This window comes from Sciurus vulgaris, assembly GCF_902686455.1.
Source record: "Sciurus vulgaris genome assembly, chromosome: 1".
Lineage (NCBI taxonomy): Eukaryota > Metazoa > Chordata > Mammalia > Rodentia > Sciuridae > Sciurus > Sciurus vulgaris.
In genome coordinates, this window is record NC_136461.1 from 34,435,860 (window position 1) to 34,462,968 (window position 27,109).

The 27,109-nt window shown below is 35.5% G+C and overlaps 1 protein-coding gene across 8 annotated transcripts in view; it reads right to left on the bottom strand.

Annotated features, from left to right (window-relative positions):
• EIF2B3 (eukaryotic translation initiation factor 2B subunit gamma) overlaps positions 1-27,109 on the bottom strand; it is a 139,843-nt gene that overhangs the window by 103,161 nt on the left and 9,573 nt on the right. For 4 of the 8 annotated variants that reach the window (XM_079116167.1, XM_079116165.1, XM_079116166.1 and 1 more), the window contains one exon: positions 991-1,150. In XM_079116167.1, the coding sequence (XP_078972293.1) occupies positions 991-1,150 (160 nt within the window). Of the gene's footprint in view, positions 1-990; positions 1,151-22,881; positions 22,911-23,221; positions 23,287-27,109 lie in introns of those variants that run through there. The other 4 variants (XM_079116168.1, XM_079116172.1, XM_079116170.1 and 1 more) reach the window with 3 other exon arrangements.

A 27,109-nucleotide genomic window follows, 5' to 3' on the forward strand; every position in this document is an offset into this window, starting at 1 on the left:
ATTGCTTAAAGGTATCTAATGAAATCTGAAATCGAAGTCTAAATATTTTGTTTAATGTGATTTTAAATTAGATTGTTTTGTTTCTTATGTACAGTTGGTACTCAGTATCTACAAGTTCCATATATAGGATTTAACAAATTGCAGATTGAAAATATTTTTGGGGAAAAAACTGTGTCTTTACTGAACACGTACAAACTTTCCCCCTAATGATTATTCTTTAAAAAGTACTGTATAATAACTATTTAAACAGCATATACATTGTCTCAGATATTATAGGTACTACAGAGATGACTTAAAGTATATGGGAGATGTATATAGATTATATGTAATCTATACCACTTTATGTAAGGGAGCAAACATTAGGATTTTGGTATTGGCGAGTGCACACACTTGTACACATGCATCCCAGAATCAATCCCCCACAAATACTGTGGGACAATTGCACATGCATTTAACTATGTAACCCTTAAATAGAATGCAAATAGTTCTGAATGCTCCTCTCCACATAAAAAACAGCATTATAGAATCTAATTAACAGTTACAAGCATTTTCTTTTTTTAATTTGTTCTTTTTAGATATGCATGACAGTATATTTTTAAAAATATTGCTAGTTGTAGGTGGACAAAGTACCTTTATTTTATTTATTTGTGGTGCTGAGGACCAAATCCAGTGCCTCCCACATGCTAGGCAAGTGCTCTACCACTGAGCTACAACCTCAGCCTAGTAGAGTGTGTTTTGACATATTATACATACATGGAGTATAATTTTTTCTAATTAGGATCCCATTCTTGTGGTTGTACATGATGTGGAGTTTCACTGATGGTATATTCATATATAAACATAGGAAAGTTAACAAGTCAGCAACTATATCTTGTTCAACTTTACATCATTAACTCCTAGCACAGTATCTATGATACATAGCAGGGTCCCAATAAATGTTTCTAAAATGAAAGCATGAATGATAATTATAAAACCAAACTCCAAACTTACCTGTTTTTTTTTTCCCCTTTTGACCTGGAACTGGTTCTAAACTATCTTGGCCTTTTCTCATTAACATGGCAAGTGATGCATCATAAGCTCTGAACAGGTCCACAACCTCATGTAAGGCAACATCTGTTATCAGATCACAGCTCAGGACCAGCACATCTGTCTGTCAAATGAAGAGAAAAATACCTTACAAAGGACAATGGATCACACAAATCATCCCCTGATAAACTTACAATGACTTAGAAGCACACAAACCAGACAATATTTTCAAATATTTTACAACAGCAAAACAAGTAAAATAAATGGGTTGTTCTCATAGAATTGTGAGGCGGAGGATCTGGCATTTCTGCTGCTTCCTTACAAATCTTACTGGGCAGTCCTGAGACACCTCTAGAACCCTGGTCTCTAAGAAACACAGTCTGAAAAGTAGCACAATGTCTGTTTCTATGACTTTGGGATAAATTATTTTTATAGAACAATCACTTTGCTACATAGTACAAGGAAACAGCAAGATGATTATAATATAATGCCCCATTCTCTGGAAACTCTAAATTCTAAGTTATAAACAAGTACAATACATCTCAGTTATATACAAAGCATCCATTTAATCTTATAACAATAACATACAAATACTATTGTTGTTATTAATATTAATAGTCTTTTTTTTGAGATGAGTTCTTTCTATGTTGCCTCAGCTGGCCTCAAATTTTTATGATACTCTTGCCTTAACCTCCCAAGAGGCTGGAATTATAGACGTGTGCCACCATGCATGGGTAATCTCTATTTTTAAAGATAAAAGTGAAGCCTACTACAATAGTACTTGTAACACAGTAGGCATTTAATAATTGATCAATGAGGGGTTGGGGGTACATGTAGCTCAGTGGTAGGGCATACGCTTATTAGCATGTGAGGAACAGGGTTCAATTCCCAGTAACAAAACAAACAAACAAAATGAATGAATGAATCAATCAATCAATCAACGAAGAAAAGATTTGCTCATAATTGTGGTTCTTTTGATTACAATGCTCATAATTTAATTAAAATAAAAACTAATAATAATTAATTTTTACAGACTGCTTATTATTGGCCAGGAACTATGATGACCTTCTGTATGTATCATTTCTATCTTCATAAAACCCCTATGCAATAAGAACTAGTATTATCAGTACTTTACAGATGAGGAAATAGGTATACAATTATAGTAACTTTTTAAGATCTAACAAATAGTAATGATTATTCATATAACTAAAGAATCTGTATTACTGAATAGTGTTAAATTTAGGTCTGTCTTAGGGCTAGAGATACAGCTCAATGGTAAAGCATTTCCTCAGCATGTACAGGTCCCTGGGTTCAATCCCTAGGACCATTCGTGCACATACACACACACACACACACACACACACACACACACACAAACACACACACAATCTCAGGTATGTACAAAGCACTCATTCATTTATTCTTTTTTAAAAAATATTTTCCTTATTTAGTTGTAGATGGACACGATACCTTTATTTTATCTATTTTTTTTTTTTAAATGTGGTGCTGAAGATTGAACCCAGTGCCTCATACATGCTAGGCACGCACATTACCACTGAGCCACAACCCCAACCCACTCATTTACTCTTATAAAATACGATATGAATAGTATTGATATTACAAATATTACTAGATTAGTACTATTTAGGTCTGTTCAGTATTCTATATTGCGGATATTAGATATCAGCTGAAATACCTGATCTTAAGAGTAACCCTGAAGAGCTGGGGATCTTGACAGGCATGCATGTTTGATCCCCTGCACTGCTAATAGATAAATACATAAATTAAAAAAAAAAAAAAGAATTAACCCTGATAAACTAAAAAGTATAAATAAGGTTATCAAGATGGTAAAAGAGCTAGAATCCATGGTAGTTCAAAGAACAGAATATGTTTAGTAGGGAAAAAAAAATTGAATGCATATACATTTGTATAGGGGGTGGGCAGGAGGTAGGACAAGGAGTAGGATTAGGAAAGGATATGCTTCAAATACTTGACAATGTGAAAGAAGAACCAAATTTTATCCAAGTAGTTTAAGAGCAAAATCTAAGAATGAGCCGGGCGCTATGGCACATGCCTTTAGTCCCAACGGCTCAGAGGCTAATGCAGGAGGATCCCAAGTTCAAAACCAGCCTCAGCAATTTAGCCCTATCTCAAAAGAATAAAATTTAAAAAAACAGGCTGTGGGTGTAGCTCAGTAATAAAAGCAACCCTGGGTTCAATCCCTAGTACCCTGCCCGCACAATAAAACCCTAAGAATGATAGGTAAATATGAATAGAAGTGGTTTTCGTTCCTATGTTAACTTTCAGTCAGAGTTAATCAAAAAGAATGATACTGTAAGGTAAGTTTCCAATCATTAGAAGTACTCAAGAAAACACCAGATTATTACTTGCAATGATTAATTTATCCACTATTTATTTATTTATTTATTTATTTATTTATTTATTTATCTATCTATCTATCTATCTGTCTATCTATCTATTTGTTTTTTGCAGTCCTCGGGATTGAACCCAGGGCCTTGTGCTTGACAGGCAAGCACCCTACGAACTGAGCTATATCCCAGCTCTATCCACTATTTATTGAGCAATTACTCTATACCTAGCTAGGCCCTATTATGGAGCTTGAAGGAAACTGGAACTATAAAGTTTTGAATATGAGTGGCTAACCAAGGCTACTTAATTTATTTTAAACCAATTTCTACCTACACATTCTGCCATCATATATATTTATCATAAATTCAGAAAACAAGTTCCAAAACAATAAAGTAAAAGCCAAATTCCTTAAGTTGCAATTAAAATCAATTATATCAATGATTCTCAATAGTACACCTATAATTTCCCAGAGTGTCTGAGGGAAAACCTGGTTCTCACTGCCCTTCCTGAGTCTACCAGGGCAGCTCTTCTTTTATAAATTTTATTTTCTAGGCTTCTCTTTAAGCACTGGCTTTGAAAATTGGTTCTGTAACTTTAAAAAAGTCTGAAAAACACTAAATTATTCCACTCATAGGAATAAAGAGAGTATTTAATACACAGAATTTTTTAAAAAAAATATTTTTGGTTATAGATGGGCACAATGCCTTTATTTTGTTTATTTAGTTTCTTTACGTGGTACTGGGGATCAAACCCAGTGCCTCACGCATGCTAGGCAAGCACTCTACCACTGAATCACAACCCCAGACCCCATGGAATTTTTTGTGATTCTAATTTTCCTAAAATTTTAACTTAAAATCAAGATTCCTGCTTTGGGTGGGTAAATGAATTACTTTAACACATACTCCCCCACAACACAAAAACAACCTTTGCTACAGATGGAACTCAGGGCATGGCACCACCAAGTTGCTCCCTTGGACCTAAGCGCATAGTCTATTTAGAAAGTGAGACTCAACCATCAGAATGCCTTGCCTTACTGCCTGTTTCTGAATATAGAATCCCTATAAATATCATCTTTTCAGGAAAAAAAATTCTTAAGTCTATAACTCATCATTCAGGAACACCAAGCATAAACAAATCAGATCATACACATGCAAAGTAAAGAAGAAAGTCTGCAGAATCTGACAATAATGCTTAGAAAAGCAGGGCACATTGGCCATTATGAAACACATACATAAAATTATTACTACAATGATACAGAAAATGCCCCATTCCATCATAAAGAAAATGATAGTTTCCTAAGGAAAAATCTCATATTTTCCTAAGTTTCTATAATGACCAATTGTTACAAGTTGTTCCATAATTAACTGAATTAATTGTACCTCAAAGTGAAGAAAATGGCTCTAATGCAGTGCCTCTCAAGTGGTGACAATTTTGTCTTGGAAAATAAATGCTGTTATTATTCAATATCTGCAAAAGTGTTTAAATCTGTCAGAAACATGAATGCTGAACAAGTCCTTATAATTGTGAACAGACATGTAGGCTCATTTATTTCTTTGCTTTTAAATGACTTTTGCTAAACTGAATAAAAAATCCCCAAGGATCACAAGGATCAGACCCCTTCCCTCAATGTCTGGTTGCCATCTGTTCTCAGAGTGAAAAGAAAGCATCGGCCTGAAAGAGCAGACCCTGGGACTCAGACAGAGGTGTTGTTCTATCAGTTCCTCTCCTGCCTCTGTCCCAGAGAATATACTATATAAGAGTCAATGAAATTCCCATCCTATATGCAACTCCACCACTTCCAAAGCAAGATCTTTGCTGTCTCATCAATGTACTTGTTTCCAAAGCTGGAAACCCTGGAACAAACAAAATTCTAAAAGGAAAACAAAATCACCTTACACCTTCATAATACCTTCTATCTCTACATTTTTATAGAAGTTATAGTAGAAAAAAATTGACCATTGCTTAGATTTTTATTCTAAAAATACAAATCCCATTCTCAAAATGCAAATGGCCTTCTACTAACTGGAGCCCAGAGAGAGAAATTGAAAAAAGTGATAAGATCCAGAAAAAAGTATTTTTGATGACCACAGCCATGAATAAAAATGAAATGTCTGGATTGTGAAGTAATTGTGTATCTGAAATGCAATCAATATCAATGTTCCCTGAACATGCCAACCCTCAGCTGCCTTGTGTTTCAAGGGAACAGTTCTTTTCTAATACTGATAGCCGGTCTCTTCTGTAGAAACCAACTGAAACCTCTGAAGATCTTCCTACTCACTATTCCTACAGTCCTCATTATGCCTTATCCTAAAACTGCTTCTCTAGAGAAGCCAGGGCATTGTCTAGGGCAAAAGGCATAGCTCTGAAAGTAACAAATGTGCACTGTTGACAGTACAGAAACACACAAGGTCTTCAAGGGAAGGCAACACTTAGCTATTTAGGGAGAAATCAAGACATCCAGGAATTCAAAACAAACTGTTGCCAGTTAGTGTTGACTAAAGCAAACAAATTAAGCTCAGAAAACCCAATTATCAAGCCATGGCAAAGCCCAGAAATCTCTCATTACAAGAACATTTTCCATCAAGCCAAAACCACTGAGTAAAACTACAGGGAAAATAAATGCTAAATCAGAAAACCGGATGTATCTCTGTGTGTGTGGTGGTAGTGGGGGGCAGTGAGGAGAGCTACTGGGAATAGCCTCTTTTCTTTTCCTGGCAGCTGTTCCATGACAGATTGTTATAAATAACACAATCTAGCAAACAATTTCCTACAGCAAGGAAAAAGAAAAACACACTTATTCCGCTGGAAAAAAAAAATAAAAGAAAAAACATCAGGGCATGGTAAACTATGATGCTTTTACCCACCCAGCAGTTCCAAAAACAATGGCTATGATCCAAATTACCACCCTCCATTTGGCCCTGCCCATATGGAACTAATGAATTCAGCTACTTGGCGTGACTGCAAATGGTCACAATTTACATTTTCCTATGTAGTCCAACCCAGTCCAATCCTCAAAAGTAGTTTGTGTGCTTTAATAAACTTCAACCGTTAATTTAGATTTGGTTGAAAATCTTAGAAAAGATTCCCAGTCTGTGGTCCTCAAACTGCACAGCAAAGGACCAAGTGCCACTTTGTTTTCATTGAGGTTGAGGCCCTAGGTGCAGGGAGAAAGGACCAACTCAGTGTGTAGGGAAGCAATGATAATCCTTAGGCGTGAGCTGAATATTCTCCCTGTGTTTCTTAGCCCAGTCATAGAACTACTACCATCTGGGATTAAAGTCGGCTTTGAAGGTGTGGACAGTGACATGCTAGATTTACAATTTTAAAATGGAAGCTCAATATTTATAGTTCCTTCATCTTCAAAAGGAAGTTTTCCACTTCAGTTTAAGTACAAATTCTATTCCTCTGTAGTAGAATTCTATTCATCTTCCAGGTGTGAAGCTAAAAAAGTAACTGAGAATATGTTAGTTAAAATGGTTTCTCTAACACTAAAAACACTAGTCACTTCTCTTTGGGATTTAGATATATACAATATAATTCCTATCCAAATGCATGATTTCAAACATCTTGGAATAGAGAAAAAACAAGGTTTTTTTGTTTTTGTTCTTTGAAATCAGACCTTCACTAAAATAATTTATTAAACCAATTTTAAAAATTTTTTTTAAACAGGGTCTCACTATATTGTTCTGCTGGTATTGAACTTACATGGTCACATATGAGTAGCTACGATTTTGAGCATGCCACCAAGCCTGGCTAAACATATTTAGTGTTCTTTTTTTTTTTTTTTGGTGGTGCTGGGGATTGAACCCAGGGCCTTAATGCTTGAAAGGCAAGCACTCTACCAACTGAGCTATAGCCCCAGTCCCTGGTTAAACAATTTCTATTTTAAAAATTCATATTTTCTCTTTGGTCAGTGACAAATGTCTCACAGGACAAAAATACCATTACTCTCTTAGTAAAAAAAAAAAAAAAAAAAAGAAAGAAAGAAAGAAAGAAAAAGAATAAGAAAACATTACAAGAACATGCTCTTAAAATTATTTACATATTTTTTTGCCTGATTTGAATTTTATCCTGGAGCATGACATAGAAATATTGTCCAGTTTACTCAGACACCATGAAGGTTGGAAGATCAGCAGAGGATGGTTGGGGGCTGTGATTATGGGGACTTTACCACAATGAGAAAAAGACAGCTAACTGGTTAAATAAGTTAAGATAAAATAAAATCAGAGTTTTATCATCCCAAAAGAGCAACTTCTAAAATTTGTTTCTTTTCTTATTAATTTCAAATGGGACCTTCAGTAAGTAAATCCTTCAGGCCTCAGTTTCCTTGCCAACAAGAGGAGAGGGCTACATCATTTCTGAGGTCCTTTATGGTATATGGTAATATTATTACAAGAATCAATCTATTCTCAGTTCTTTATCCAGAGCTATACTCTGGGTTAAAGGGCATTAATGAAGGTGACTTTTAGGTTCTGAGTTTCTTATCAAATTCCATGCATCATCATGAAAGACTTAAACATCTTATTTTGATGCTTAGCAATTTAATCAAGTATGAAATTTTTCTTTCCTTTTTTTTGCAACAGTAGGGACTAAATTCAATAGTACTTGATCACTGAGCTATACCCCCAGCCCTTTTTAAAGTTTATTTTGGAGACAGGATCTTGCTTAGTTGCCCAGGTTGGTCTCATTGTGATCCTCCTGCCTCAGTCTCCCAAACAGCTGGGATTTCAGGTGTGTGCCCCACCATGCCCCATTTAAGCTTGTATTCTTTAAAAATTAATAATCTATGCATGACATATACAGTGATTTTGAGATAATCAGAGAAGTTTGGCACAAAAATCCATAACCAGTTAACTATCCTGGTTAAAAAGAAAGCTACTACTCAAGTTCATTCATTAAAGGCTGTGAAATTTGAAATTCACAGCCTGTGACTTTGAAAACTTTTTCAGCAACATCCTGAGTTATCATACTTTTAGAGTTCTAATATATAGAGATTTCTGTTTGGAACCAATGGCTATACTCTCTCTCCTCTATGAGCTCCTCTGGTTCCCTAAGGCTTTACTGTTTTTAAGGTGAAGGCAAAAACAACTAAACTTGCAGGGCAAAGTACAGAGGTGCAGGCCTGTAAACCCAGCAATTGGAGAAGCTGAGGCAGGAGGATCAAAAGTTCAAGTCCAGCCTCAGAAACCTTAGTGAGACTGTTTCAAAATAAAATAATAAAGAGCTGGGGATGTAGCTCAGTGGTAAAGTGCCCATGGGTTCAATCCCAACCCCTACTCCCCTGCAAAATTAACTTAAAACTGGGCAGCATTTTACTACTTATAGAGCTTTTACACATATTTTTGTTTAATTCACACACAACCTGTTATCAATAATCCATTTTCTTACACACATACACAAAAAACAATGGCTCGGAAACACTATGTGATCTGCTTCTCTCATCATCTTGCCTCCAAAACCAAACTAAAATAAAAATAAAAATAAAAAAGCACAGCTAGCAAGGGCATGGTGGCTTACACTAATAAATTCCAGCCAGCAGGGAGGAGAACTGCAAGTTCAAGGTCAGCCTCAGCAACTTAGCGAGGCTCTCGACCCTCGGTAACTTAGTGAGATTCTGTCTTAAAATAATAAAAAATAAAAAAGGCTGAGGAAATAACTCAGTGGTAGAGTGCCCCTGGGTTCAATCTCCAATAACAAAAACAAACAAACAAAAACAGTACAGCTAAGAATTGTAGTGCTACCTGAATTGAGGACCTCTTTAAATGTACTCATGCCATTAAATTTGGTCAGGCATCTTTTGTTTAAAAACAAATTATATCTGATGAAAAACTAGAAGATATTTGTATTTCAGAGTAACTGTGAAGTACTATATAAATGGAACACTTTTATTGAAATTAATAAATCTCTTGTAATAATGGTCTCCAGATCATAGAATATAACAATATCACTGTGACTTGCAGGGTTCAAATCACACGTTGAAACAACACATTTTGAAAGAGACTGATAAGAGGGATAGAATAGGTTACAAGGGTGCTAAAGTGTTTGCGAATCATTGGAACCAGGGCTACTTAGAGGAAGAGAAGAACCTGGGGGTCCAATAACTGAAAGGCTGCCTCGGGAACAGGAAAATACTGTATTTTGATTGCTCAAGGATTGTATATGAACAAAAAGTAGAATTTAAGAGGCAAACTGATCAGTTCAGCATTAGAAAAAACTTTCTAATGCTTGGAACCTCATAAGAAATCCTACCAAACTAATAGAGGTTTTCAAATATAACCTAGTATAATCTCCATGGGAGAGACTCAAGGTTTTTTCTTCTTCTTTATTTCAGAGCTGGGGACAGTACTTGGGACCTTGTATATGCTAGGAGTGTTTTACCACTAGGCTATATCCCCAGCCCCTCCATGGAAAATATTCAAGAACAGTCTTGTGCAGGGTACAAATGATTCCATTTGATGTCTTTTTAGATATTTTCTAATTCTATGATCCCGAGAGTCTATCGCTCTTGATTTTAACAATACCAAACAACTGTTTTGGATATTTACTCGATCCTTCATTCCCCCAACCAAATGGTCCAAAGATAGAGCAGAGACCCTCTTTGCTTCTAATTATCATTTCAGATAATTTCTTCACAACCTCAGCTCATCTGAAATGCATAACAGGCAATAACACCTATTCCTCCTGATTGCAATCAGCTTCTGAGCTCCGTATCACACCCTCTTCTTCATTAGAGATTTTAACAGTGTCAAGTAAAGACAATATAAATAGACATAACTATTTACTCCCAAAATATTACTGAAATAACAACAAAAGGAGTTTTAAATGAGCATAAGCCAACAAAAACAGGAAGAATCGCTGGACAAGATGTAATCTCAAACAGCTTGGGGTGAGGTAAGAGGATCACATGTTCAAGGTCAGTCTGAGCAACTTAGTGAGACCCTGTCTCAAAATAAAAAATAAAAAGGGGCTGGTGTATAGCTCAGAAATAGAGGGCCCCGGGATTCAATCTCCAATATGGCAAAAGGAAAAAAGTTGGAACAGAGAAGAACAGACATTTAAAAAATGACTCCTAAGTCAGTAGTAGGAAAACTGAAAACCAACTCAAGTTACAGTAGATCCTAGAAGGCTCAGAAACTGATGAAGGTGGAAAGGTAGGGAATAGGAAGTTAAAATAAAGAGGGCTTTTCCACTCTAGGCAGTCCAACTGCTACATAGGTCCCATACTGGCTAAAGAGACTAAAGTAGAGGATATCTGGATTGGAGAAGAATAATCATACTTAGGGGCAGGGAGGGGGAATGTCAGTGAAAAAGGGGGATTTATTAAAGTATACATACAGGTTTCTGCACACTCTTCAACCTATTCATTTCCAAGAATGCCAGCAACCAGGATTTTACCTTTCAGGCAGGGGAATTTAAAAGTTTTTTTCTATGGAATCCAAGGAATTGAAGAGAAAAACAAACAAAACAAACACAAAAACCACCAAAGACATAAATACCAGAGATTCTCCCCACAAAAGAGTGTAACCATATCACCTTACAGAGTAGATCACAGTCAACACACTCCATCCATGACCTATATTCTTTATTCTTTATTTATTTTAGTATTGGGGATTGAATTCAGAGATGCTCTGAGTTACATCCCCCATTTATTTATTTATTTTTTATTATTTTTTTTTTTTTTGTGGTGCTGGGGATCGAACCCAAGGCCTTGTGCTTGCAAGGCAAGCACTCTACCGACTGAGCTATCTCCCCAGCCCCCCCATTTATTTTTATTTTTATTTTGAGACAGGGTCTAGCTAAGTTGCTGAGCTAGCCTTAAACCTGCAATCCTCCTGCCTCACCCTCCTGAGTTGCTGGGTTTATAGGTGAGCACCACCAGGCCCAGCAGGACCTATTTTCTTGAGCAAAAAGATAAAGAAATAGAAAATATGAGAGGAAAGATAAAACTAGAGTACCAGTCTAAGAGATCCATTATCAGAATAGTAAATTGTGCAGGAAAAATAACAACAACAACAAAACAGAGAAACCAGCAAGAATCATCAACAAAATTTGTTTTTTAAAATTTCTCAAAAAAAAAAATTTCTTGAAACTGAAGGACATGAATATCCAACTGAAAAGGTTTGCTGGGGTCATAATTATATGAAAAAAAAGAGATTCTTTTTTCATTTTGAAATTTCAGAACACTTGGAACAAATAGAAGATGCTACAAATTTCTAGAAAGAATTGGTCATAAAAGATTAGCAAGGCATGGTGGTGCATGCCTTTATCACAGATACTCAGAAGGCTAAAATAGGAGGATTGCCAGTTTGAGGCCAGACTCTACAACTTAGTGAGAACCTGTCTCAAAAAAAACAACAACAACAACAACAAAAAAACCCTAATAATAATAATAAAAAAGACTGGAAATGTACCTCAGTGATAGAATGCACCTAGATTCAATTCCCAGTACCACAGAGGGAAAAAAGATTAATAATCACAAAAGCTTAGGACTTCCCAACAAAATTAGTTGCCAAAAACAATGGAACAATGCCTTCAAAATTCTTAGGGATCTGTTTTGAGAATTTTATTCCTAGTCAAACTATCAATCAAGTATAAAGGTAGAATAAGGAGATTTTTTCAGGCATACAAGGTCTCAAAAAATTTAGCTTTAATAAACATTTCTAGGGAGCTCTAATAAATTTTTCACAAATATAGGGGAGTAAACCAAGAAAAAGGGGGATATGGATTCTAGGGAAAACAGCATCAAATTCACGAAAAAGGAACAATGAGTCCTCATGATGATGATACAGGGAAATGAAAGGATGACAGCTCTGCACTTGGCAACCAGTAGAGACTGAAGTAAGTCAGAGGTTCTGGAAACTTCCTTGGGAAGATGAAATTGATAAAATAACTGATAAGGCTAAATATCTTAAGGGGTGACTGGTCAACTAGTGAAAAGGTTGGGATGAATTAATAAATTCATAAAAGATAAAGGAAACAAAAAGATAAGACAATTATTACCTGGCAGGGAAAACACTGTGTGTGTGGGGGGGGGAACTTTAGTTGACCCATGACTCAGTTTACATAGTCAAATAAATACTGAATATTAATCTTTCAAAATTATAATATAACTATATTAGGAGAAGTAAAATTCTCATTGTTCATAGTAGGGAATCAGTAGGTGGTATCTAAAACAAAATTCAAGAAGAATTTAAGCATGTTATTTAGAGACACAGAGATCAGAATAAAAATAATTAGCTAAAAGCAAAAAATATGACTACCTTCACAGATAAAATTATGAGGGGGGCTCCAGCAATTCTGATTCTAATGGGATCCTTAGTCTCTTCATTACACTGATTTTTCACATCTTTATTTCCCGTGGGGCTTCATCTACACAGTGTATTGATTGTCTATCACTATAATCACTCCCTCACATATATCACTGCCCTCTCTGCTACTCTCATCCCATATACATACCAGGTAAAGCCTCACTGTTAATTAAATTCCAACCCTCCCTACTTAACAACTGAACCCAAGAAGTTGAATGTGGTTGGAAAAATTCATGGTAGTATTGGATAAGTCTCTTTTTAAATTGATAATCCAATTAAGGGGAACCTTAGCATTGTCCAGCAACATATTTCCTAGTCAATTCACTCTGACATTCTGAGATTTTATGTATTCTCATCCTTCCTTAAAAGTTCAACATGTCTGTGGCTCAGTGGTGGAGCGCTCACCTAGCACATGTGAGGCACTGGGTTCAATCCTCAGCACGACACAAAAATAAATAAATAAAGGTATTGTGTCCATCTATAGCCTCCTCCCCCGAAAAAAGAATCAATAAAATCTTCTACAATGATGGATATGTTCTTTATTTAAAAAAAAAAAAATTCCAACATACTTTCCCCTCCTTCACTCCCCACTTTTGAGATTCAGAATTGTAAATCCAACTGCCTACTTGACATTTCAACTAGGAAATCTAATGATCAATTCTACAAATTTAATGTCCCCAAATTATCTGGGTTCCCAATTTGCTCTTTCAATAGTCTCCCACACTGCAGTAAATGATAATCACATTCCTTCAGTTCAAATAAAAAAGCTAGAACGCATTGTTTGATTTTTTTCTTCCTTTTATAAATCAAATCTATAAGAAGTCCTGTTAGGTCTATCTTCAAACTACATTTTGAATTCTAACTACTTCTACTACTATTGTTCCAGTGTTAGCATTCTCTTTCAACTGAATTATTAAAATCATCTCTTAATTAATCTGTTCTACTATATCCTTATTTTCCACATAGCAGTACAGTGATTTTTTTTTTTTTTTAAACACAAATCAGATGATGTCACTCATATCCAACACAGGTCTCCCAAAACAATAAAAGCTGAACTCTAAATCCTTCTATGGTCTATAAGATCCTTTATGATCTGATTCTCACCTAAGTCTTGGCCTTGTATATTATCATTCTACTACTAAGTATTATACTCTAGTTACATTGGTCTTCTTGTTGCTTCTCAAACATGCCATTGTCATTTCCACCTGAGGACCTTTACACTTGCTATTCTCTCCACAGAAAAAGATCTTTGGCTCACTACCCTGCATCCTTAGTTTCTTCTCAAATGTTACTTCCTACCTAAAAGGGCTCACTGTTTTCAACCATTCTTTGTCCTCTTACCCTGCTTTATTCTTCTTCTTAGCACTTGTTGTCGCCTGAAATAGTTCCATGTTCATTATCTCTCTATATCCTTACAGCTCTATGAGTGCAGGCATCTTGCTTTATCTGGTCAACCAGAATATTTATAGCATCTAGAATGGAGTGTGACATATATTAGGTATTCAATACATATTTACTGAATAAATTAAAAATATTAATATTTTATAGATGAATTAAATACAAGATCAGAAGGAACTTATAACCTCATCTAGGATTACACAACTAGTGAATGACAGAATAAGAGTTAGAATAGTGGTCTCTTGTCTTTGTGAAAGCCTGTGTTCTTTTCACCATGCCAGCCTACCTCATCACAAAACTAAAATAATCCTTCTAGAAGAACACACTGCGGGGGAGAGGATCAGCCATATCAGTAAACCTGGGGCTTTCTGGGAACTTACAAATGCAAATAAAGTGAACACTAAGCAGCCTATGCCATATCAATTCCTCTGATTTATAATCACTGAAACTCATCCTCAGGCTCACATAAACATTTCTTCTATATTAAATGAGTAAGGAGCTTGTTCCAAATGTTTACAAAGAACTTGCATCCATCTGTGATCCATTCAATTAACAAATACATAGAGAATTCTCTCGGTGCCAGTCTCAGATATAGTTCTGTCCCACGGTCTCATACAGGAAGATGATGATATGACAACTGCAATCTCCTGCACAAGTACAGAAAAATCATACCCAATTCAGTCTTAGGCTTGCTGGGGAAGATGAATCTTAAGAGTCTGAGGGGCTACAGGTAATTTCAAATGAACTCTCTGATCAAGGTGACAGAATACCAGCTTTTCATAAATTATACTGCACCATTCTACTAGTCAGGATGAAGTGTTACTTCATGATCCAGAGTAGAACAGATGGCCCTAATAAGTTTTGAAAAATCTAAGCCATATGGGCTGCTTGATACCCAAAGATGGAAAGTTTGTGATGACAGCCTATGCTTTCTATCACAATTCCTAGCTAGCTCCTTTCCACACTACCCTACATCTCTTCAATAATGAAAAAAAAAAAAAAAAAAGACTCAAAGGAACACAGCTTGAACACAGCTTGCTATATTTTCTGGCTACCAAATGACAATGACATACAGGGCTATAGAAGTACTCCAACCCAAGACCAGAGTTCCAACAAGTAGCAATCTATGAAAAGATAAGAGGAAATCACTTCAATCTTGTGTATATACATACTAGGTTAGTGTACTCATGAGAAAAGTTCCACTGAGATTTCCTCAAGGGAGGGAAAAAGAAGGCTCAAAAAACCCTACAGCCAACTTGTTTCTGCCATTATTCCTTGAGTTTTCACTATGCCACCAGCAGTCTCAAAGAATGCATCATCAGGGATATACTGAGGCTCTCCTGGAAACCACAGCCCACCAAAGAAATCATATGAAGGAAAGGTGCCACTTAATAAAGTCTTTAAGCAAGTTAGGACCAAGTTCTCAGATCCTCCCTTGACCAAACCATACTGACTCTTTCTAAGCAGATAGAAATCTGACAAAAACAAAACCTCAGGCAAAATGAAAGATTCCAGGAAGAATGATAGAGATTTGTAATTTGATAAAGACATCAAACGTTCAAGTGAAAATAACTTGCATTTAGCTTTTTGAACATCTAAAAATAGAATATATGCTCAATCTTTCTAATAAGCTGTCTCCAGGCTGGGGGTTTCAACAGCTATAGTTTGTTCTTTGTTGTAGCATGTTAGCTGTTTCATAAGACATATAACAATAGTCCTTCTTCTACATCAAAGGACTTCAACAACTAAACCTCAAACAACCAGTGTTTTGGCATCATTATCCCTATTTTCTGGGTTGTGAAACTGAGGCAGGCCTGAGGCCAAAGAAAGATTCCTACCTTGATTAAACAGAGATTATCAACTCTGTCATTTCTTCTTTTTTCTTTTTTCTTTTTCAGGATCAAATCTACAGCCTTACCACACAGGCTAGGTAAGCACAATACCACTGAGCTACATCCCAGATCTCAACTCTGTCATTTCTTTCTTTCTTTCTTTTTTTTTAATTAGAAAAAAAATTTTTTTAGTTGTAGCAGACACAATACCTTTATTGATTTATGTTTTTATATGGTGCTGAGGATTAAACCCAGTGCCTCACATATCCTAGGCAAGTGCTCTACCACTGAGCTACAACTGCAGCCCTAACTCTGCCGTTTCTAAATTAAGAGAAGCAATGAGACCTGAACTATAAGTGCTTTACACATAGGTTGCAGGACACTATTATAGATTTAGTCTGCTTACGTCTCTTAAATCAACCTCACTAACCTGCTCTCTAAACATGTATTTAAGAGATAATCACATTCTCTTTCTAAAGCATAAAAACAGCACCAACAGACAGTTACCTTAGACAGTGGAACAGCTGAGGGTGTGGTTTATTGATGGAGGGCTTGCTCAAGGCCCTGGGTTTGATACCCAGGACTGAAAGAAGGAAGGAAGGAAGAAAGAAAGAGAGAGTAAGAGAGAAAGATAAGAAAGAAAATAAAAAAGTAAAAGGAACAGCTCTAATGTGGATCAGGCTCAATGTCAAAGGAGTCAGCCAGGTTTCTTGTTCACATTGCCCTAGATATAGAATAGAAAGTCTTACTTCAAGACCAGAATTCACTCCACTTAGAGAAAGATACCAAGATGCAATAGCTGCACTTTTTACAAGACAAGGACATTGCTTGAGTTCAACTGGAATATTTGCTAGTTTTAAAAAATAAGTTTTACGAAAAATATTTAATTAAGAGTTCTGGGACGTGGATGTAGCTCAGTGGTAGAAGAACTGATCTAGAATGCACAAGGCCCTGGGCTCAATTCCTAGAACCAAAAGAAGAATTCTAAACAGGGCTTGGAGGTAGAGTAGGTCCTTGGCATGCACAAGGACCTGGGTTCAATCCCAGGAACCAAAAATCAAACAAACTCTCTATATAGCAGAACCACTGAACTGTATACTGAAAAAAGAGTTATATACATATATATGTAATTATCTAATCTACACACAAAAGTCTTCAAGATTCTAAGATGTACAAATGCATGACATTTAGCTCTGGATCAGCAATTAATCAGGTGTGGGATTTTGGGGCAGGTTATTTAAGCTCTCTGATTATCATGTTTCTCAACAGTAAAGCAGAATAATACCATTTACCTTTCAAAGTGGATTAGAAATGTAGTATACATAGTAAATATGAAAGCTCTCCCTCATGATCTTCAGATCAAATGTCTCAGGTAACCCCAAGGAAAATAAAAGTTATATCTTCATGATCACAATCAGCTAAATGAACTCCCTAGTTTAGGGCAGTCTCTAAGAACAGAAATTAAAGTTCTAAAGTAATAAATTCTCATGTACTCATTTATAAATCTTTAGCAAATTTAAGTATCATAACAAGTGCTCAACAAACTACAGATAGAAATCTTATGTGAACCATCAGCTCTTATTGCAATGCAAGCTCTGTTGTTTCTCAATACCCTATTATCATTCTGCCATTCCTTCTCTCCTAAATAGTTTAACTTCTAAAAACAATAAATCCTCTGTGAGTCTTGTTCTAGAGAGCCTGCATTCTCTGAGAATGCTTATCTTCACTTTTCACTTTCTAACAAAGCTCTTCCTTTTTGCTTAAGAAATAATAATAGTAATAATCCTCTGATATTTCAGCTTTGTAGAATTCTTCAACTGATAAAGTACAGGTTCTGGACTGGGGAGATAGCTCAGTTGGCAGAGTGCTTGCCTGTGAAGCATGAGGCCCTGGGTTTGATCCCCAGCATCGCAAAAAAAAAAAAAAAAAGTACAGGTTCTTTCAAAAATTTCATGCTTTTTCAAGAGTTATTCTATCCTGTACCCACCAGGAATGTTTATCCCTCCTCACATCTCCAGCATCACAAATTCCTATTTTGCAAGACTCAATTTGAAAAGTCATGTTCATAAAGGGTTCCTCATTCAATAAGCAGATCCAAGTTGTGTTTCCTGATGGTCCTCTAGAGGGCACTTAGTACTCTTCTAAATACCATGTCTCTAACCAACACCACTATTGCACTCTCAAGTAAAAGTTAAATTTCCACTAAAACATGTGCCATCTGGCTGTATCTAGCTAACATTATCCTTCCAATCTTTTGGTTATTCAATGCATTTACTGAGACTTTGGCATCTACAGCATTTTCTTTCAACCTGAACTTGAAGCAAACTAACTGAGCTGAGTCCTACTTTTCCTATTTGTAAAACAGGGATAAAGATTCTATCTACCTCAGTGTTGTTGGGGAGTTAAATGAAATCATGCACTTAAAGAAGTCAGCATGGAGGGTCTGATGTTGGAAAACTGGTGGATTATGATAATACAAAACTTCTGTTACAAACACCTAATAATTTTGGATAAAACACAGCAAAAAATTACTCCAAATACATTCTGAATTTACAAGAAAGAAAGGGAAAATACTAAGTCCAGAATTAAAGAAGGAAGCTAAAACTGTACTGAAAGTTAGTTGTCTTAACTGGGGTTTTTAAGGTATACAGTGGGTCAAAGATGAGGTTAGAAGTTGGTGTGAGGAAGGTAGTGTGAAGCGAACAAACAGGGCCTTAGGCCTGGGGTGAACAATCTACCTACTAGTACAGCCAGCCATCAAGGAAGTTTGTTTCTCTTTGGACTCAGTATAAAAGAATTCTGAGACGATATCTAACCTAGAATTCTATAAAAGTTAACAATGAAGAGTAAGGATGAAAGCAAACATTGCAAACATGGAAATTCTCAAAACATTTATCTTTTATGCATTTTCTTTAAGAAGTCAGTAACAGCTGGACACAATGGCACATGTCTATAATCCCAGCTACTTAGAAGGTTGACAGAGGAGGATCACAAGTTCTAAACCAGACTGGAAAACTTAGTGAGACCCTGTCTCAAAATAAAAAATAAAAAGGGCTGGGGATGTGGCTCTGTAGTAGAGAGCCCCTGGGTTCAATCCCCAGTACTGGGTGGAGGGGATGGGGAGTCAATAGAGTTGGGTTTCTCAGAAATAAGGGAGTATCAAGAAAGGTGAAAACTGAAATCTGGGGATAAGAGCATCTGACGCAGAAGAGAGAATTCCCAAAATGCTAGCAAAGCAAAATCCCAGGATGACAGCATTGCAGCAGGCCTCCAAAGCAACTAGCAGAGAATGGAAAGCTCACAAGAGGGTTGTCTCAAGTGGGAAGAAAAAAACAATGATGGAATACCTGATGTTTTAAATACATATCAGATTAATGTTCTTTTTAGATGGGATGAATCAGTGAGAAACAGAAATCTAAGCAATTTAAAAGTGAGGCAGCTGGGTGTGATGGCATGCACCTGTAATCCCAGTGGCTGGGGAGACTGAGACAGGAGGATTTTAAGTTCAAAGCTAGCCTCAGCAACTCAGCAAGGCTCTAAGCAACTTAGTGAGACCCTGTCTCTGAAAAAAATATTAAAAAGGGCTGGGGATGTGGCTCAGTGGTTAAGTTTTATGGGTTCAGTTCCCAGTACAAAAAAAAAAAAAAAAAAACAACAAAGAGGTAATTAATAACTCTAAGAAACAAACTGTTTTATTAAAAAGGAAGTTGAAACTTGCAAGGGATGACAAAACTGTTCTATATCTCTACTCAGGTGGTAGTTATATCACTACAATATTATTAAGTACATTCAGCATCTGCCTGCCCTACCCACCCTCCCAGACTTCATGATGGAAAGGCACTTGCTGGGGTTCTGCTTTTTACTTTTTTTTTTTTTTTTTTTTTTTTGGCGGTGCTGGGGATTGAACCCAGGGTCTTGTGCTTGCAAGGCAAGCACTCTACCAACTGAGCTATATCCCCAGCCCCTGCTTTTTACTTTTTTAATGTGAGTCTGAGTCTTTGTAATTATGGAATCATAAGAACATTTTTAACAATTTACCTGTCAATAAAGCAGAAGACAGCAATTTTAAAGTAAAAAAAAAGGATATATATATATTTTAAAAATATTTTTAGTTGTAAATGAACACAATGCCTTTATTTTATTCACTTAGTTAGATGCGGTGCTAAGTATCGAACCCAGTGCCTCATACATGCTAGACAAGTGCTCTGCCACTGAGCTATAGCCCCAGCCCCAGTATATTTTTTAAAAAGGGTAAATTTTGCTGTATGGAATGTTATGCCTCAAAAAGCCTGAGTAAAAACAAAATAAAACAACTTTCTGAATTGTACATTTAAAATGTGCATTCTCAGCCCGGGGATGTAGCTCAGTGGTAGAGTGCTTGCCAAGAATGTCCAAATCCCTGGGTTCAATCCCAAGTATTGCAAAAAAAAAATAAATAAATAAATAAATAAAATAAAATAAAATAAAATAATAAAATAATAAAATAAAATAAAATAAATAAAATAAAATAAAATAAAATAAATAAATATAATAAAATAAAATAAATAAAATAAAATAAAATGAAGTAAAATGGGCATACTTTATTGTACATAAGTTGTCTCTCAATAAAGTTATTTTAAAGAAAGGATATACAATATTAGTAGACTGGTTTGATTATATATGTCATCATCACTGATTTAATAAAAAATTATAATGTAACCATTATTGGTGAGAATAGGAAAGAGGGATATTGCCTGTGTACATGAGGTGGGTGATAAGTGAGCTAAATCTTTATCCTCCAGAGTAGAAATTCAGCAGATAGTATCTAGAATCAAAAATTAAAAAAAAAAAAAAAATAGTACGTAATACTTAAAAATACTGAGGGAATTACCAGAAGGAAAAAAAAAAATCCGAAAATAGTTGCCTCTGAGGACCAGAAAGCAGGAGTGAGGATGGATAGTGAAGGATACCCTTGTTCTTCACTTAAGTCTTGTAGAATTTTTGATTTTAAAGTTTTATATATATAGTAAAACACACACACATACAATACATATACATATTAATAAAAAAACACAAACTGGGAATAAATCTAGCAAAAGACATATGCATTTTGTTTTGTTTTGTCTTGTTTTGTTTTGTTTGTAGTGTTGGGGACTGAATCCATGGCCTTGTGCATTGTAAGCATGCAGTCTACCACTGAACTACATCCCTAGCCCTAATCTGCCATTTCTTGCTCTATCTTGGTGGAACCGGGAATCAACCCCAGGCTTTACGCGTGTTAGTCCAGTGTTCTACCACTGAGCTACACCTCAGCCCAAGATTTTAAGAAGTAAATTCTAAAACATTAGAAGATATTAAATAAGACTGAAATAAATGGAGATAAACACTACATATATGACTTTAGGAAGACTCGGTATTGAAGGTGCCCTCAATTTATATATAGATTTAATGTAACTCCAGTGAAAATTCCAAAAGTTCTGTGTAGAACTTATAAGTTCTATAAAAGAACAAAGTATAGATAAGATATTTAAGAAGAACAATGAGGTAAGTGAAGGACTCTACCAGTACTAAGAATTATTATAATATTAGAGTAAATGACTATGGTATTAGTATAGAGAAAGACAAATAGCTCAGTGAAACACAATGCAGTCTCAAAACATACAAATATATACTAGATGTATCCAGGACATCACAGATCAATGGAGAGAATGAATGAATTATTCAGTATAGAGTACAGGACTAGCAGACTATTAATAAATAAAATACAAAATAAAACTGTATAACTATTTTGATACAAACAAAAAAATCAATTCCAGTTTCTGAGGAAGATCTCACCTTTCCCCTTGAAAAACCAATTTCAGACAAAAATTAGAAATAAGATGATAGGCAAATTCCATACAAAGAATTATTAAAAAATAATAATAAAGTTTGGAATAATATTCCTATAGACAATGACAGCACAAGAGAAAAACAAGCCCATAAAACAGATGAAATCTAGAGACTAATACTTCAAAATAAACTAAAGTAAAAAAAATGAAAAAGTGAACCATAGTATAAATATGAATTAGAAAAGTTAGAAGTGAGGTGAATTAGAAATTTTAACAAATCACTTCAGAAATAAATAAAACTAGGAAGAATATGTGTGCAAATAAAACACAATTCACAATGCCTTCAGGGAAATGGAATGTTAAAAGGAATAAAATCCTAAAATTAAAAAAAGAAACAAAGAAACATAAAAAGGGTTTGAGGCAAAATAACAAAAAGAAGAGAGATGCAATTTCAGACGGTCAAATGACTTGAGAGAAAACAAACAGGGACTGTTGGCAACGATTACCAACAATGATTCACCAACAGCTGCTCACATCACAAAATGAAAGGCAACCAGCCTCAATTACATGCCTCCAGATGGAAAACCACACCACCACCTATGAAGCAGTCTTGCCAAAAAAACTCAAACCTGAGTTTAAACAAGCCTCCAGGTCCAACTACCAATTTCCAGAAAATATACAGAGATAAACACTTATTAAATAATATCACAGTGTTGCAATCAACTGAATGCAGACCTGAAAACCACACAAGACAAAAGACCAGTTTCTTTAACAAATACCTGAAAAAAGGAAAAAAAGAGAGAGAAAGAAGGAAAACCTATGAGTTAAGAGGCTTAGGAGACATTTCAACTAATTGTAATGCGTAGTCTTTTTCACTTCTTGAGTTAAATAAACATTAAATAACATGTTTATGTTTATAAAGCAACTGGAAACTCAAACACTGATGGGTATTTGATACCGAAGAATTATTATTTATTTGTTTTTTAATCTTTTTTGGATGTGATAATTTTTTAAAAGCCCTCGTGTTAGCAATATATTCTGAAATATTTACAGATAAGATAAAATAATATGATGTCTGGGATTTGCTTCAAAAGAACATGGGATGGGGGCTAGGTTGGAGCTCGGGGGAAGTGCACCCACCTGGTGTGCATGAGGCCCTGAGTTCAATCCTTGGCACCACAAAAAAAAAAAAAAAAAAACAAAGCAAGTTGTATGGAATAAGATTTGCTATAGGTTGTTAATTTATGAGGCTGGATGATAAATACACGGGCAATGTTCTATTTATATTTAAAATTTTCCATAATAAAAAGTTAAAACAATAAGCATGCCTGGTTCACAACTGGTGTTTATTATTATTATTATACTATGAATACATATTTGCTAAATTAATGAGTTCATATATGAAATACAATAATGGAGAAAATATGAAATCCAAGAATATTTGTCATCAATTCCAGTTGTAAGAATGGAGCTCACTCACCCAGGGCCTGGGAGAATGAATGAACCAATAATCTCTCTTGATAAGTCAGGGAAAAGTTTGGACAGCTGAAATAAAAAGTGAGAACCAGTAAATCAGTAAAATTGTGGTAAGATACAGCAAATGAAGTAGAAAATAGTTTCAGAAGGATAATCCCAAGTGAAATGTGTCCTTTAGTTGAAAAAAATGTTAGCAAATGTGGTATCCAGCTTCAATATTCTATAAGCAAATATGAGGGGGGTTTCTACATATGAGTAGGACTGCACTACATTTAGCAAATGCAAGGTAAAAAGTGATTATAAATTAAAATGTATTTTAGCTGGGTGCAAGGATGCATGCCTGTCTATAATTCCAGTGACGGGAGACTAAGGAAGGCAGACTGCAAGTTTGAGGTTAGCCTTGGCAATTTAGTGAGAGCTTATCTCAAATAAAAAATAAAAAAGAGCTGCAGGGTGGGAGGGATGGGGGGAGGGAAAAAAATAACAGAATGAATCAAATACCATTACCCTATGTAAATGTATGATTACACAAATGGTATGCCTCTACTTCATGTACAGAGAAACAAGATGTATCCCATTTGTTTACAATAAAAATGAATTAAAAAAAAAAAAAAGAGTTGCAAATGTAGCTCAGTACTAGAGCACCCTGGGTGCAATCCTTGGTATCACCAAAAAAAAAAAATGAATATATTACCCCGGTCTTTCTCTAAGACAAGCAAAAAGATAAACAGGATTACTTCACATTAATATTTGGGGAACTCAATTTGAAGGAAGATGGATAAAGATAAAAGCTAATAAACCCCAAACTTATGTTACATAAAATCTTACTGAAAACAGACCAAAAGAGCCTCTAAATGTTTAGGACACTCTCTTGTGGGCAAAGGGAAAGATAAATCAATGGGTTCCAAGGGCCATTTCTTTTAAACCATGGCACACCTTGTGGGTGTAACTTTCTCCTTTAGAGAGGTATCGATGTCCCTTAGCAAACTGGCAAACTGCCTTTGCAGGCTGTCTCACTTTCTTCACCTGTTTATGTGCCTTTCTACTCTCTTCCTAAAAGTTTACATTGATCCCAACCAGATAATTCTGAGTTTGGGCTTAGCTTGGGTTTTACTCTGTTCTTAACAGATATTTGGGAATCTCTACAGGTCAACTTTGTTGCCTTCTATTCCAGGTTGGAAGGTAAGGTGATGTGAAGCCAGCCCTATATAGGGAAAGCCAAGTAAAGATAGCAAGACTTGCTGACCAGAGTCACAGACTGGAAGAAAGCCCAGAGTTAGGATTGTATGTAAGGATGCTGTATAAATTATGTGGAAGTAAAGAAGAAAGCGAGGAAAATAAATGAGACTGGGCACAAGAACTTAGTGAGAATTCTGATATTAGGTGCAAAGGAAAGGGGAAGGAGTAAATGATCAAAAGTGTGAGAAGAGAGCTGGGTGCAACAGCACACACCTGTAATCATGACTCAGGAGGCTGAGGCAGGAGGATCATAAGTTCATGGTCAGCCTCAGCAACTTAATAAACTTAGTGAGACCAGCTCAAAAAAAAGAACTGGGCTGGCTGGGCTGGGGATGTAGCTCAGTAGTAAAGCACCCCTGGATTCAGTGCCCAGTACCAAAAAATTTAAAAATAAATAAATAAGTTGTAAGAAGAGGCAACAACTTTGAGAATAAAATGTCTCTTTGGTAATTCTATTAATAGTGGCTGCTTATTACTTCCCAGTCAAGAGCTAGAGGAATGAAATGATATACCCCTTTGTGTACAATGAATCAAAATGCAGTTTGTTAACAAAAAAAATGCAGTCTGTAAAAATAAAAAAATCAAGAAATAATAAAGAAAAAAAGAAAAGCTAAAAAAAAAAAAAAAAGCCTGAGGTTCGCTCATTCTGAAAAAATAAAAGAAGAAATATTGGGGCAGGGGGAAGAGCTAGAGGAACTCATTTGCATGGAACGCCCAGGATCTCTAATTCTAGACTAGAGGAAAAATAATATTTCTTGGATTTAGGGATTAGAGAGCAAAGAGAGTTTATATCTCCATCCATAACTTTCAGACAGTAGCTAAAATAGACCCCAGGAGGCTGGGGAGATAGCTCAGTCAGTAGAGTGCTTGCCTTGCAAGCACAAAGCGCTGGGTTCGATCCCCAGCACCGCCCAAAAAAAAAAAAAAAAAATAGACCCCAGGAAGATCACTAAAAATCCTAACTCTTTGCAAATCAAAACAAGATACAACTTTGTACCCATTAGTATGGCAACTTTTATTAAAAAAAAAAAAAAAAAAAAGACAAGTAACAAGCATTGGCAAGGATGTAGAGAAACTAACTCCTGTGCATTATTGGTAGGAGTGTAAAATTGTACATTTGTTGTGGAAAATAGTACATCAATTCCTCAAAAAAAAAAAATATATATATATATATATAAATACCTATATAACCTAGCAATTCCATTTCTGGGTACATACCTAAGAGAACTTTCTGAAAGCAGAGTCTCAAAGAAATATTTGAACACCCATGTTCAGAGTAGGAAATTCTTCACAACAGTCAAAACAAGGAAGCATCCCAAGTGTCCGCTGATGGATGAAAGGATAAGCAAAATGTGGCATACACGGTATACAATGGAATACTACAGTCTTAAAAAGGAAGAAAATTCTGTAATGTTCTACAACATGAATGAACCTTGAAGATATTATGCTAAGTAAAATGAACAAGTCATAAAAAGACAAATATTGTATAATTCCACTTGCATAAGGTAGAAAAGTGAGAAATCAAAAAATCATCAAGTAGAATGGTAGTTGCCAGGGGTGAGGGACAGTGAAGTTCAACTGTTTGATGAACACAGTTTTAGTTTTGTAAGACTGAAGGTATAGAGATGGATGGCGATAATGGTTGCATAATATTATGAATGTATTCAATGCCACTGAACTGTACACTTTAAAATAATTAAAATAGTAAATTGTTATATATATTTACCACAATTTTTTAAAAATTGAAAAAAAATCCTAATTTCTTTAATAAAGCTGGAATTAGTTCTTGTGGAAGAATAAAATTCTCTTATTATCCTAAGGAAGCTCCCCATTCCTCCCTAAACAAATAAGCAGCGGCACTCTAGAACTCTTGACTCTTAATAGTATTGGAAATCTTCTCCTTAATCAGAAACACCAAAGCCCATTAGGATGGAAACATATAAATGCAAAAAGAGGTTAAAAAAGTGAGTGGAAATGTCTATATACATTGCACTGGAGGTCCTGGCCAGGGCAATAGGGGAAAAAAAAAAAAAAGCAAAAAGATTAAAACTCATTTTATTTGCAGACAAATGATGATGTATAAAGAAAATCCTAAGAGACTCTATATTATAACAAAGTCACAGGGTACATGGTCAAATTACAGGAAACATCAATTACATTTGATATACAAGCAATAAACAATTGAAAGATGGAATTTTAAAAATACCAATTACAATATCTCTAAAAGTATTTACCTAGGGTTGGGGATACGGCTCAGTTGATAGAATTCTTGCCTCAAAAGAACAGGGCCCTGGGGTCCAATCCCCAGCAACACACACACACACACACACACACACACACACACACACACACACACATATAAGCAAAGCATTTACCTAAATACATTTTTGAATTGGGCACAATGGTGCACACCAATAATCCCAGTAACCTGGGAGGCTGAGGCAGGATGATCTCAAATTTGAGACCAGACTCAGCACCTTAGTGAGACTCTGTCTCAAAATAAAAAAGAAAAATAGCTAGGGATGCAGCTCAGTGGTAGAACATTCCTGAGTTCAATCCCCAGTAATGCAATAAATAAACAAACAAAAATTTACCAAAATGTGTTCAAATCCTCTACACATTATAAAATATCTGAAAAAATTAAAAGAAACTT